The sequence below is a fragment of the Odontesthes bonariensis genome, chromosome 21 (assembly GCF_027942865.1).
Source record: "Odontesthes bonariensis isolate fOdoBon6 chromosome 21, fOdoBon6.hap1, whole genome shotgun sequence".
Lineage (NCBI taxonomy): Eukaryota > Metazoa > Chordata > Actinopteri > Atheriniformes > Atherinopsidae > Odontesthes > Odontesthes bonariensis.
The window spans coordinates 5799835-5814212 of NC_134526.1; the positions used below are offsets into that span (position 1 = coordinate 5799835).

Here is a 14378-nt window from a genome sequence, read left to right on the forward strand (position 1 = left end):
TGACTCTGTTTCTGTCTCATCAGGACACTTCTGGCTGGTTTATAACAGACATATTAACCATCAGAAGTAACATGGTCCTTTTGTTCCCACGGCCATAAGGCTTTTTAACAGGGACTGCTGATTTTTTTTTTTTTCTTTTTTTTTTTAGTCATTTATTATTATTATTATTAGTTAGTAGTAGTATTTTTTATTAGAATTGTTATTATTATTATTATTGTTGTTAATATACAATCATTGTAAATATTAATAATTTTTTGAGCTACTTGACTAATTTGAATTTCCCCCATTGGGGGATAAAGTATTTATTTTATTTTATTTTATTTTATTCATTGCATTCTTTAGGAGGTGAAGCTTTGATTGGTTCCTGTCGCTCCGTCAGGTACCAGCAGCACATGGACTCCTTCACTGTTTAAACTACAAACTAAAGGCACAGTTCAACACATCCCACCATGCGGGTCGCACCGCTGTCTTGTGGAGTCCTTCTGTGGGTCTTAACCGTCACAGGTGATTTATTCTGATTTAATCTGATTTCATCTGATTTATTCTGAGTAGCTTCAGTAATAAGAAGTCTGACTCGGCCTTAAAGCACAGAAACAAGCATTTTAATGTGTTCAGATCAAAGAACAGTGCGATCACACATGGAACCGAGTCATTTATCAAACTGACCCAATCCTGTTAACGTGGTTTTTATGTAATGTAATGTAACCAACCAGCTCACATTTAGTGACTCTGAAAATCCTTCTTTTCTCTCCCTCCGACAGGAAGTGACGCACTGTTAAACGGTGAGTTTTCCACCATTTCTGTGCACTTTATGCCAGATTATCTTCATATTTTCATCCTTTTCAGCCGAGTCTGTTTGTCTGTTTTGATGTTTCTTCATTTTTGTTCCTCTGTGTTGGTTCCTCATCTGCATGAAGGGTGTTTTTTTTAGATAATTTTTAGCTTCGGTGTCTCTTTGTTCTTATGTTTTATACCTTATACTTCGTGTTGTTATTCATGTACAGCACTTTGTTTCAGCCACGGCTGTTTTGAAGGGCTTTATAAATAAAGTTGAGTTGAGTTTGACTGATTCGGATCCATTTAACATGAGATCTGAGGTCTAAAGGAGGCTTTGGGGCTCTTCTCTGTATCCACTTCAGCTTTTTTATGGAGCTGGAGCAGCTTTGCAGTTTATCTCAGAGTCATTTAATCTAGTTTATCTTAGATAGGACGTAAGGAGGGGAATGTCTGTGGAGACACTTTCTAAACTATAAGAACAAGCATGCTCCTTTTCGAGTCTCCAGTGACCTCCGTATGACCTCTGAAACAGCTGACCATCAAATTCTGGGCTGAGACACACAGGATCTGCTTTGGTTCCCCTCATATCCATCTGAACCATCACTTTCTGTGGCTCCTCTTGCACCTACGGTGTCCCACAGGGCTCAGTTTTGGGGCCTTTATTGATCCTGTTACGTCTTTAAGGACACATCCTCCCACTGCTATGCAGATGCCTTTCAGCTGTTTTTCTCTTTTAAGCCTCTTTAACATGTTTCACAGCTGCTCAGACTCAGTTAAAAGTTGGAAGTCTGACAGCTTTCTCCACCTTAATGCAGAGGAAACAGAGTCTGAGCCCCACAGATCTGTCTCAGCTCACGGAGACTCTGGGTCCTCCTGCTTCTTCTGATAAAGGTGGTGAGGTGGTGTGATCAGGAGGATGCAGGCTGGTAACTAAAGGAGAACTCTGTGATCTCTGCTAAAAAAAGCAACTAAAACTCATCTTTTTAAACCTGCTTTGGGTTGACTTTTTGTTTTGAAGCAATTTGTGAAATTTATCTTGAAAGTTTCCATTCGAGTAATATTTTACTGACTTCTTTACACCCACAGAGGTGTCTCATGCATGCTGGTGGTTGTTGGGGTTTTATTTCTGTGCATATTAGGTCTGTTGTCCTGGTCAGTTCTGCTTGGCATGAACCTGTTTCTGACCTCTGACCTCTGACCTCCGGTGGCGTTCTCTGTGTGTCTGCCTGCAGTTTGCGGCACTGCTCCGCTCAACACAAAGACCAGGATCGTGGGAGGCGAGGACGCTCCCGCTGGGTCGTGGCCCTGGCAGGCCAGTCTGCACAGGGGCTCACATTTCTGTGGAGGGTCCCTGATCCACAACCAGTGGGTCCTGACAGCGGCTCAGTGTTTTCCCAGGTTACTGTCCCTCACTAAAGGTCCATTCCCACTGTTTAGAAAGGAAACACGTTTGTAATTTAAGTGGATTAAAAGCCCACATCTGCAGGCTGACTTTGGTGGGGAAGAGAACAGTTTCTATCCTGAGGCCATCAGGCTTTTAAATGGAATATAATGCACTCCCATCACTTTCACACTCGACACTTTACACATGCCTACCTCCACTGCTGTTTGTACTGCAACATGCAATATTGCACAATATTGTTTTTTTATTTTAGGCAAGGCATCTTTATTTATATATCGCATTTCATACCACAAGCAACTCAATGTGCTTTTACCTTATGTTCTAGGTTAGTATAGGTCTTAGATTAGCATAGGCTATTATGTGTATTATATGTTCAGTACAGCTCTTGTAATTAGGGTAAAATGTATATTGTAGTATCCACATTGCCTATTTATTGTTATTGTTTTTGTTAGAGTACTTATGTCCTGACATGTTACGGCATGTTATGTCCTGTTATGGTAGCTGCTGTACGGTGTCCTGTCCTAAGAGTTTCAGTGCCCAGTCCGACTCTGTTCTTCTGTGTATCTGACAATAAAAGACTTGACTTGAGAACCATCTCTGCCAGATGTGTAACCACGGTGTCTGGTTTCCTCAGCAACAGCACCTCAGGTGTGACCGTTTACCTCGGACGAGACACCCAGGAGGGCAGAAACCCCTACGAGGAGTCCCGGTCGATGTCCCGGGTCATCAGACACGCCGACTACAACGAGAACACGAAGGCGAACGACATCGCCCTGCTGGAGCTGTCCTCACCTGTGGAGTTCACCAGCCACATCAGGCCTGTGTGCCTGGCTGGAGGAGAGAGCGTCTTCCCAGACGGGCTGAGCTGCTGGATCACTGGATGGGGAGACCCCCTGACCGGTGGTGAGCCTCAGTTTTATTATGGGTGCCAATGCCGAAGCCATTAGACACACATATTAATCTGTTGCCAGACTCTTATTATTCTTCCTTTTCCGTCATGAATTTCGGGCATAATGGGAAAAAATGGGGAAAATGCATTAACGAGCCCCAAAATGCGTTTTGAAAATGCCATAAAATAGGGTGACCAAACGTCCGTATTTCACGTCCTGTCCCGGTAGTAGTGCCTGTAAATTTAATGGTCCAAAGAAGGTCATTTAAAAACCAGGACATTTCCTCACCTTCTAAAAAAAATCCGGGACGCCCGGGACAGGACGTGACATACGGACATGTCCCGGGAAATACGGACGTTTGGTCACCCTACATAAAAGCTGTATTTTAAACTGGACCTTGATAAAAATGACATAGCTGTCTACAGCAGACCTGTCTAAGGAATTTTGGGCCTCGCCCTGTTTCCCTTCCTTAAGAATGGCTTCCTGACAGCCACCCTTCCATGGAGCCCATTTCTGATGAGGCTTGGGCCAACAGCAGATGGATCAGCTGAAGGTCCAGATGCATCTCTCAGCTCCTGTGTCAGGTCTTTGCTGGATGTTTTCCTCTTTCTTAAGGACATCACTTTCAGATCCTGTTCATCTGCTGGAGATAGTTCTTTAGGCCTGACACTTCTTCTTTTGTCCTCCACTTGTCCAGTTTCCTCAAATGTTTTAAGGACACACTGCACACCATGCTGAGATATGCCAAGTTTTCAGCTAACAGCTCTTTGGGAATCACCTTGTTGCTGCAGAAATCCTGTTTTCTGTCTGTCACACTGTGTTATCTTTGCTGTTTTTCACACATGCAGCTAAAGAAATGGGAACAAATCTTAATTCCAGTCTAAAACCCACAAAGAGCTTCTAGATTATTCATTTCTGGTGGCATAAAACAGTTTAATCATTTCATTTATATTAATTGTTCCATAATTAGTCATTAGATTATATCTTACGTTCCTTTTTTAAGCTTTAAATTGAATCTTATTTACTTTTTCTTGATGTTGAATAACATATAATTCTTATTATTGTCTGTTTTTTTCCTACTTTTAGACGTGATAACGTTCATTATTTTGGGATTAGGATTTTTTTCAAACTGAATTTCTTATATTAATTTGACTCTTTTGGTAACTGAAAGCAGTTTTAACGTAAATGTACAAAAAAGTTGAAACTATGAAGCTGTTTTTCACAGATGCAGCTAAAGAAATGGGAACAAATGATGTGTCTCTGTGACAGGCTGCTGGGAACAAAGTGCCTTAAGATCCAGTTTAAAACGGCTTCTTTGCTAAGTTGTCTGTTCTGTGTGGACACAACACTGGTTCATCCCTTGAGTTAGGAGCCTTTTTCCTGCCTGAATGGTTCATAGCTCAGAGTTAAGTGGCTTAACAAAGAAAAAACTGGACTGAAGATGAGTGAAAAGGCAGAAAATGTCCAAATAAAAATGTTGAAAGAGCTTCAGAAAGTGTTGAAACTATTGCTGAAGATCACTTAAGCTGCTTGGATGCAAAATATAAAGAAATGAGAGGTGTCTCATGACCAAAATGCTTCAAAAACCACATAAAATCCTTAATATGGCTGTCACAATCATACAAATGTGGTTGGAAATTAATTGTTATACAAGAAATTATAATTAAATGTCTGTTTCTGTTCATTTTAGGCCACTATTTGAGTAAATTCATGTAAAAAAAATTGGAAATTTGTTTTTTTTTTTGCTCGCCTGACTCCAAATCTGAGGGAATTTTATTCCTGTTTGGTGATATAAAGTCCTGTTGTGACAGGCTGCTGGGAACAAAGAGCCTAAAGATCCAGTTTAAAATGGCTTCTTTGCTAAGTTGTCTGTTCTGTGTGGACACAACACTGGTTCATCCCTTGAGTTAGGAGCCTTTTCCCTGCCTGAATGGTTCATAACTCAGAGTTAAGTGGCTTAAAAGCGTCCTCACGTGTATTTCGTGTATTCCGGCCTCACGTTTCTGCCTGTTTTCTTCTCCAGCCTTTCTTCCGTCCCCTCAGAGGCTGCAGGCGGTCAACGTTCCCATCGTGTCCAACATTGAATGCAACGCGGCCTACGGCTCGATCATGACGGGCATGATCTGCGCCGGTCCGAACTTCAGAGGAAAGGGCTTCTGTGAGGTGAGCTTCCTGTGCCTCACTCAGTGATGCTGCTGCTTCACCCGGCTTCTTTAACCACACGTCTGTGTGAAGTGAAGGGAAATTTATTTATATAGCACTTTTCAGCAACAAGGCGATCCAAAGTGCTTTACAACACGGAAACAACAATCAGGTACAGAAATACAGAAATAAAAACATCAAAAAATCAAACACAGAAATACAGAAATACAGAACATCAATCAGGTAAATTTAGCTTACAGTAAGATTGGTATAAATATAACAGGTAATTTGAGTAAACTAACAAAAGCTAACAAACATGGATAAACTTTCCTCTAAGAGGAGGCATTTAAAAATATAGCTAATAACAGAACGGTTGATATAATGAATGATAACAAAACTTTACTATACTAAGTACAAAGCCGTTCGGTGGTCTATAAATTTAATGGGAGTATTTTAAAGTCTATTATTTAACTTGGATAAAAAAACTTTCATCTAAGAGGAAATATTAAGGTTGATATAGTGGTAATAGGTCTTAATAGACATTTGAATATGACTAAGTTTTCCTCGTGCAGAAGGACTTTGGCGGCCCGTTGGTGACCTTAAACGGCAGCAGGTGGGTCCAGGCCGGAGTGGTGAGCTTCACCGAGTGTCGGAGTACCAGAGCTGGATCAGCAGCTGGACCGGCGGTGGGCGGCCGGGCTACGTCACCTTCTTCAGCTCGGCCTCCACGCCGGCTCACTGCACCGCCCTGTCGGTGCTTCTGCCGCCGGCCGTCCTCAGCGTCTTCTTCTGAATCCACCTGCCAACATTTCTGAGTGTCTGACACCAGAAAAAGATTTAGATTCACATTCAGGTCAGACTGTTGCAATGCACCTTTATGTGGGCGTCTCCCAGTCTTCTCTCAGCCGCCTTCAGCTGGTGCAGAACGCTGCTGCCCGTCTTTTAACCAACACCAACAGACGTGTGCACATCACTCCTGTTCTTAAAGGGATAGTTCGCCTCTTTTGACATGAAGCTGTGTAACATCCCATATCAGCAACATCATTTCTGAACATCTTCTTACCCCCTGCTGCGTCCTGTGAGCAGAGTTCCAGCCTCGTTTTGGCGTTGATGAAGGTAGTCCGGCTAGTTGGCTGGGGTTTAAAAAATAAAGCGTTTTGCTTCTCAAAACAATATGCGTTCAACAGAGTAATACATTTGCATCACAAAATCGTTCTCCAGGAAAAAGTCAGACCTCACAATCGCTTGGCCCTATTTTCTCTCCCTTCGTATTTTGATGGTAATGTTAAAGATTTAAATGATTGTTAAATCCAGTATCAGTTAAGGTGATTTGGTACATATATATTCCTTTTTTTTAAAAGTATTTTCATTTATTCAATATGTTCCATTTTATTTAGAATTATTAGAATAATTTAGTGTTAATGTCTAGATAATGGCAAAATCAAGGCGCCGAACGGGATTGGGTTTGGGCCATGTACGCATTGAATGAGTCAGGAGAGTATAAAAGATTGTCACAAACTGAGGTCAAAGGGAATTTCCGGGCATTCTGAAATGTACATGTTTTTGTGACGGTCTGTTTAATAAATTCCCGATAAGAGGCTGACCATGACTCATTTTTCTCCACAACAACCCCAGCCAACTAGCCGGACTACCTTCATCAACACCAAAACGAGGCTGGAACTCGGCTCACAGGATGCAGCAGGGGGTAAGAAGATGTTCATAAATGATGTTGCTGATATGGGATGTCATACAGCTTCATGTCAGAAGTGGCGAACTATCCCTTTAAGTCCCTCCGTTGGCTTCTTGTCCTTTATAGAATTGATTTTAAACTTTTAATGTTTGTTTTTAAAGCTCTAACGGCCTCGCCCCATCGTATTTATCTGAGCTTTTAACAGTCCTGGTAGAGCTCTGAGGTCAGCAGATCAGTTTCTGCTGGAAGTGCCCAGGTCAGAACACAAACCCTGGGGTGAGCGAGCCTTTTCCCAAAGCTGCCCCCAGGCTCTGGAATAAGCCCCCCGTCCAGCTGCGTCTTATTTCTGACCTGGGCCTCTTCACATCTTTTATCTTAATCGATTTTGTTGCATTTTCTTGCTTTCACTGTTTTTTTTTAATTGTTTTTACTTCTTCTTCTCTTTATTTATTACCTGCTTTAAAGCACTTTGGTACACTGTAAGGATTGTCTGTAAAGGGCTGCATAAATAAAATACATGTACGTTTACATTTCACTCATTATTTCCACTTTTATTTTCCAGCATGAACTGTTTTTCCTCTGCTCTCCACAGAGATATTTCCTGCTTTGGTCTCTTAATACACAGTATTATCTTTACATTTAAATCATTCAAGTTCCTGGAATTACGTTTGTGAATCATTTAAGATTAAAACATTCTAAAAAGAAATAAAAAAAGCCAGCTGGAGGAGACGTTGGTCCTTGTGCTTTGAATCCTCGTGGGTTTTCCTATCTGTGAGGCTGCTGCAGAACACAAGCTGAGCTTATTCCTATCGACCTTCAGCCCAGGAAGGTGGAGATGAACACGCTGGTGTCCAGGTTGAGGGTGGCGTGCCACCAGCGGTCGGGAAAGTACAGCACCTGCAGGGAAAACCGGTTAGAGAACAACCAGCAGTCTGTTTAATTTGGTCCAAAAGAAGGAAAAAAAAACAACACGGATCAAGAATGATTCAACAGAAAACTGAGAGTCGGAGATTCGTTTGGAGTCTAAAGGTTTAGCTTCAGCACAGCACAGAATCAGCCCTCATTAAAACAACCCGCTGTTGTCCTTAGAAACCACTAAATGTGCTGTTTTAGTGCCTTTGGACCCTTTAACACTAACCAGATTATTCTATCAAACCATCTCTGGTTTAAGTTGGAGGATTTCTCCTCCTCCCAATCACTCGTGGAGTCCCTCAGGGATCCATTTAGGGTCCATTTAGTTTACGTTATAAACGCTTCCTTTCGATAGTTTATGATGATTATAGTTTATATTTATTATAGTTTTTATTGATTATAGTTTATATTGATTATAGTTTATATTGATTATAGTTTATATTTATTATAGTTTTTATTGATTATAGTTTATATTGATTATTGATTATAGTTTACATTGATTATAGTTTATGATGATTATAGTTTATATTGATTATAGTTTATAATGATTATAGTTTATAATGATTATAGTATATAATGATTATAGTTTATATTGATTATTGATTATAGTTTACATTGATTATATTTTATATTGATTATAGTTTATATTGATAATAGTTTATGATTATAGTTTATATTGATTATAGTTTATGATTATAGTTTATATTGATTATAGTTTATGATTATAGTTTATATTGATTATAGTTTATGATTATAGTTTATGATTATAGTTTATAATGATTATAGTTTACATTGATTATAGTTTATGATTATAGTTTATATTGATTATAGTTTATGATTATAGTTTATATTGATTATAGTTCATAATGATTATAGTTTACATTGATTATAGTTTATGATGATTATAGTTTATATTGATTATAGTTTATGATTATAGTTTATGATTATAGTTTATGATTATAGTTTATATTGATTATAGTTCATAATGATTATAGTTTACATTGATTATAGTTTGATGATTATAGTTTATATTGATTATAGTTTATATTGATCATAGTTTATGATTATAGTTTATATTGATTATAGTTTATAATGATTATAGTTTATATTGACTATAGTTTATAATGATTATAGTTTATATTGATTATAGTTTATAATGATTATAGTTTATATTGACTATAGTTTATAATGATTATAGTTTATAATGATTATAGTTTATATTGATTATAGTTTATAATGATTATAGTTTATATTGACTATAGTTTATAATGATTAGGAACCTTCCTAACGGAGGGCATGAAGGTCTCACCTCTCCAGGTCTGATGGTGCACTCCAGCGGAGCCTCCTCCTCCGGCAGGTGGGGGTAGGTCTCCATCAGCCAGGACAGGGTGGTCCGGTTCGGGTGGAAATGAGGCTCCTTGTGGGGCGGGTACAGGAACCAACGCTGTGTGAGGAAAGAGAAGCGGACTGTGAGCGTGCACGTCTGCGCAGACCGAGCAGTCCCCTGCTTCCGAGCAGCAAACACCGTAACAGGCGCGGCTGTCGGCAGCAGGCAGTGATACGAAGGGAGAGAAAATAGGGCCAAGAGATTGTGAGCTCTGACATTTTCCTGGAGAACCATTTTGTGATGCAAATGTATTACTCTGTTGAACACATATTGTTTTGAGAAGCAAAACGCTTTATTTTTTAAACCCCAGCCAACTAGCCGGACTACCTTCATCAACGCCAAAACGAGGCTGGAACTCTGCTCACAGGACGCAGCAGGGGGTAAGAAGATGTTCAGAAATGATGTTGCTGATATGGGATGTTATACAGCTTCATGTCAAAAGAGGTGAACTATCCCTTTAATGAATCTTTCAAAAGCAGCTGAGGGTTCATTTTGTGTCAGGAGGAACCGGAGCCACCCTGAAGGTTCCTGCTGGGAACTTTACCCGAAGCCCCGACGTGTTCCTGCACAGCTGCCACCTGATTGGCTGCCTGGGTGATCACATGCTAAAGCACAGACCAACAGAAGCAGAGGGAATGGTTCTGTTACCTTTCTGCCATAGATGACCTCTGAGTACCCGGGGCCGTGCCAGTGGAAGGGGACTCCGGTCCCCGGACCTGAGGAAGAGGTTCATGTAACTCAGTCTAAGATTTAAATCTCACACGTTCTTTGTCTCAGGAGGAAGTCAAAGTGTTGGTTCGCCCTCTGACCTGCGATCCCGAAGCTGTACGCTCCGCTGGTGCGAGGAAGGACGTACGGCGGAGCCTCGTAGCGCTCGAACAGACTCTGCCACTCGGTGAAGTTGTTGTCTCCGAAAAAATACAGCGTGTCTGTGGAGAAGATTAAGATGTTTCACTGCTCACCTTTCTAACACATTCCAGAAAACTGCCTCCACAAATACTCACAGAATGCAGACAGATGAATATTTATCAGGCTCACAGAGAACTGAAGAACAAACTGATTCAGCTGAGGTCAGAACGCAGCCGGAGAAATCAATTACAGCAAATAAACGTGACCAAAGAACGGCTGAACGAAGCTGAACTGAAGGAATAATGAAGGGGAAACTACAGATTCATTCATCCCAATTATTTCACAGATCAGATCCACAGAATAAGAGAAATCAGAAAGTATCAAAAAATATAAAATAATATAATATAAAAAAATATAAAAAAACTAAATATATTAAAGCATTAAAAATCTAAACATTCATTAAAAAGGAAAAAAAAACAGAAACTAAACGAGCAAAAGACAAAAAGAAAGTTTAAAATAAAGAAGTAAACACAGAGCGATAAGAGAGAAGTTAGTTTGAGTTTAATAATTAACCGAAAGAGAATAACTAACAAAAATAATGTCAATAAATAGAAAAATAATTTATTTTTATTTTTTAAATAAATAAAGATCGACTTTAACTATTAAAGAAGTTAATTTTGTCCAGTTTCAGATCTGTTTCAGCCTGATGTGCACCTGCTCCGACAGATGTAAAGACAGAAGTTCAGACGGATGTGCAGACAGATGTGCAGACAGAAGCTTAAATAGATGTTCAGACAGATGTGCAGACAGAAAGAAAGCCGGTCAGGCTGAACTCACCGCTCCCGAGCGCGTCTGCAGGCTGAGGCCTCAGGAACTCGTCCACGTACTGCTGGAAGGGAACGTCCACTGGAACAGAAGGACGCAGAGTCAGAGACGCACCTGTCGGCAGGTAGCAGGCAGCGAGGCTCAGAGCAGCGAGGCTCAGAGCAGCGAGGCTCAGAGCAGCGAGGCTCAGAGCAGCGAGGCTCAGAGCAGCGAGGCGTTAGGAGGTGTTAGGCGTGCGTACCTTTCCTGTACGAGAAGGTGTTGGCGGTACTCAACCTCACTCTCCGGGAGCCGTACTCCTCAAGCAGCTTTGACCTGGAGCACAGCCGCCTGAATCTCTGCAACAGAGCAGGTGAGCAGGAGGTCGTTACCTGAGCTGAGGACTCGGGTCGGTTTCTGTTGTGCACAATCAGAGGCCGATTTATCCAGCTCACAGGCAAATATCTGAGGATCTATTCTCACAGGAAACTTGTCCCGATACGCACAAACTGCACTGAACCCTGCTGCATGCACTGCAGGAAAAATCCACCTGAAATACTGATTAATACGCCTGATACCGTTTCTTCTGTTGCCATGGAGACCAGTCTGTCTGATGAAGGAGCACTGCGTGCATTCAGCAAACTCTGAATAAACCGCAAAGAGACACGAGAAATAACAAGATGAAGAGAAAAAGAGCACAAACACTGAAACAAACACAAACTAAGAGACGCGAAATCACAGAAGAAGAATACAGATGCAAAAAATGACCACAAACACAAACTAAGAGACATAAAAATCACAATAAAGGGAAAGAAGAAGAATACAGATGCAAAAAAAAGCACAAATGGCTATAAACTGACTCACAATTACAACAAAAGGACAGTAAACGGCTACAGGACACAAAACAACGAAGCAGAGGATGAAAACAGCCACAAAATGATTAAAAAGAGAAAAAACAAAGACAAAAAAAGACAGTTTCAAGGCTCAAAACAACAACAAAAAATACTACAAACACTCAGAATTACTACAGATGGACAAAAAAAACTGAGACTCGACCACAGAAACCCAAAATGACACAAAGATATTTATGACCACAAACACTCAAATTAACCACGAGAAGACGCAAGATAACAACGGAAAGTCCAAATATGACGAGAAACTGACTCAAAAGGACACGAATAGCCTGAAAATAACAAACGATGATGTTTAAAGGAAAAGTTTAAAATTGTGTTTTAAAGAGACTGAAAAGTAAAGCAACTGGACTCTCTGAGGCCCGTTCTGACCCGTTCGTATTCCCCCGGTTCCATTTAAAGAAGCTGAATGGTCATTCTGCAGCTGGGTTACAGGCAGGTTCTGAACTAAGTTCTGCAGCCCGGTCAGGTTTGAACCCAAACGGTTCCTCTCTGTGGCCTCTGGCCCACGTACCGTGTTATCGGTGAGGCCTCTGATGATGACCGGTCTGCTGTACGCGTATCTGCAGAGGGAGGAAATCATTTCAGCAGAACAACTGCAGCAAAACATGCTGGAAAACATCTGGATACCGAGTGTGCAACGCATTACATGAGGTTACTACTCATACTCAAACTACCCAAGATGCAACGTAACGTGACGTCGCCGATCGTCATTTCCTGAACTAACAGAAAGATTAAATATGTTGGACTTGAAACACATTCAGATTGGGAGCATCAACAGAAGCTGATGGAGCTGATCACTTTCATTGATTTTACCGACTCACCTCTCCATGAACTGCTGGCGTGAGAGCGCGGCGGTCTCCAGCACGTCGATGTTACACGGTCCTTCATCCTCCAACCGGAAATCTGAGTCCCGGGACCTGAACACACGAGAAGGTCGGAGCCACCTGGGGTCTATAAAACGCCATTACAAGCGCCCCGTGGCGTCCAATCACGATCTCCAGCCTCAGCCAATGAAACTGAACGTTTTCCTTTCTGATAGAGCTTTATACACTGCTCAAAAAAATTAGAGGAACAGTTTTTTTTTAATCAGGGATACGAAGGGAGAGAAAATAGGGCCAAGAGATTGTGAGGTCTGACTTTTTCCTGGAGAACAATTTTCTGATGCAAATGTATTACTCTGTTGAACGCATGTTGTTTTGAGAAGCAAAACGCTTTATTTTTTAAACCCCAGCCAACTAGCCGGACTACCTTCATCAACGCCAAAACGAGGCTGGAACTCGGCTCACAGGACGCAGCAGGGGGTAAGAAGATGTTCAGAAATGATGCTGCTGATATGGGATGTCATACAGCTTCATGTCAAAAGAGGCGAACTATCCCTTTAAATCTTGAGACCAAAGCATCCTGTAAGTTTGTCCAGGCTGCAAACAAACTGCAGAGTTAAGATTAAAACTCATTGGCTGAGGCTCGGGATCATTATTAGACGCCACCTGGAGTTAAATTAGTTTAATTGTGACCCTTTTAGCTTTCCATAGGCGCATCTGTTACAGCTCCAGTGTGTGGGAGTTCTGTGATGAACCAGGTATGTGAACTCACCATCCTCCTCCGTCCTCCGCCGTGAGGCCAACGCACGCGCATACCACCACGCACACTGCCACGCGCCACGCAGCTCTGCCGTCCATCCAGCTGTTTCTGATGTGCATTTAACTTTCTGTTTAACTCTCACAACCGCCGACCGTCAGCCGCCGCTGTTCAACTTCCTGCCCGGCAACCAATCAGAAAGCACCACAGTCACCTGACCCGTGCGGCGTTCAGGTAACATCGGAACTACCGCTTCTATTTTAATTTTAATGAACTCTACCTTTATTAACAAACAAAAGAGGATACATGAAGAACAGATTCACGAACAAAACACTTAAGGATAACTAAACTTAACATAACTAACTAAACATTTAAGCTGAAAAAGTGCACATAAATGTATTATAATACAGATTAAAGCAGGATATTCAAACAAAATATGTTGATTACTTCACTCAGGAGACAACAAAGCAATCACAAACTAAGAGACACAAAAATCACAATAAAGGGAAGAAGAATACAGATGCAAAAAAAAGGGCACAAACAGACACAAATGGCTATAAACCGACTCACAATTACAACAAAAGGACAGTAAACGGCTACAGGACACAAAACAACGAAGCAGAAGATTAAAATGGCCACAAAATGATTAAAAAGAGAAAAACAAAGACAAAAAAACAACAATTTTAAGACTTAAAACAACAAAAAAAGAATACTACAAACACTCAGAATTACTACAGATGGACAAAAAAACTGAGACTCGACCACAGAAACCCAAAATGACACAAAGATATTTATGACCACAAACACTCAAATTAACCACGAGAAGACGCAAGATAACAACGGAAAGTCCAAATATGACAAGAAACTGACTCAAAAGGACACGAATAGCCTGAAAATAACAAACGATGATGTTTAAAGGAAAAGTTTAAAATTGTGTTTTACAGAGACTGAAAACTAAAGCAACTGGACTCTCTGAGGCCCGTCCTGAGCCGGATTTATTCCCCCGGTTCCATTTAAAGAAGCCGAGTCGTCA

The 14378-nt window shown here is 41.0% G+C and overlaps 2 protein-coding genes across 3 annotated transcripts; one reads left to right on the plus strand and one right to left on the minus strand.

Annotated features, from left to right (window-relative positions):
* Window positions 1–348: 348 nt before the first annotated feature.
* On the plus strand, window positions 349–6193 carry LOC142371707 (chymotrypsin-like protease CTRL-1). Its single transcript, XM_075454435.1, has 6 exons — window positions 349–504; window positions 762–782; window positions 2010–2175; window positions 2814–3082; window positions 5093–5232; window positions 5784–6193. The coding sequence occupies exons 1-6, from the start codon at window positions 450–452 to the stop codon at window positions 6024–6026; spliced, it is 894 nt and encodes a 297-aa protein (XP_075310550.1). The 5' UTR covers window positions 349–449; the 3' UTR covers window positions 6027–6193.
* A 1232-nt stretch (window positions 6194–7425) lies between these two features.
* Window positions 7426–13543, minus strand: jmjd8 (jumonji domain containing 8). 2 transcript variants are annotated; one of them, XM_075453761.1, is made up of 9 exons: window positions 13361–13543; window positions 12589–12684; window positions 12279–12327; window positions 11116–11212; window positions 10887–10955; window positions 10010–10129; window positions 9849–9916; window positions 9123–9230; window positions 7426–7798 (listed from the first exon to the last, which is right to left on the minus strand). In XM_075453761.1, exons 1-9 carry the CDS (start codon window positions 13465–13467, stop codon window positions 7718–7720), a joined length of 795 nt encoding a protein of 264 aa, XP_075309876.1. In that variant the 5' UTR covers window positions 13468–13543; the 3' UTR covers window positions 7426–7717. The 2 variants fall into 2 exon arrangements, with proteins under 2 accessions (XP_075309876.1, XP_075309875.1); XM_075453760.1 differs by having other exon boundaries at window positions 9123–9257; window positions 13361–13542.
* Window positions 13544–14378: the final 835 nt, after the last annotated feature.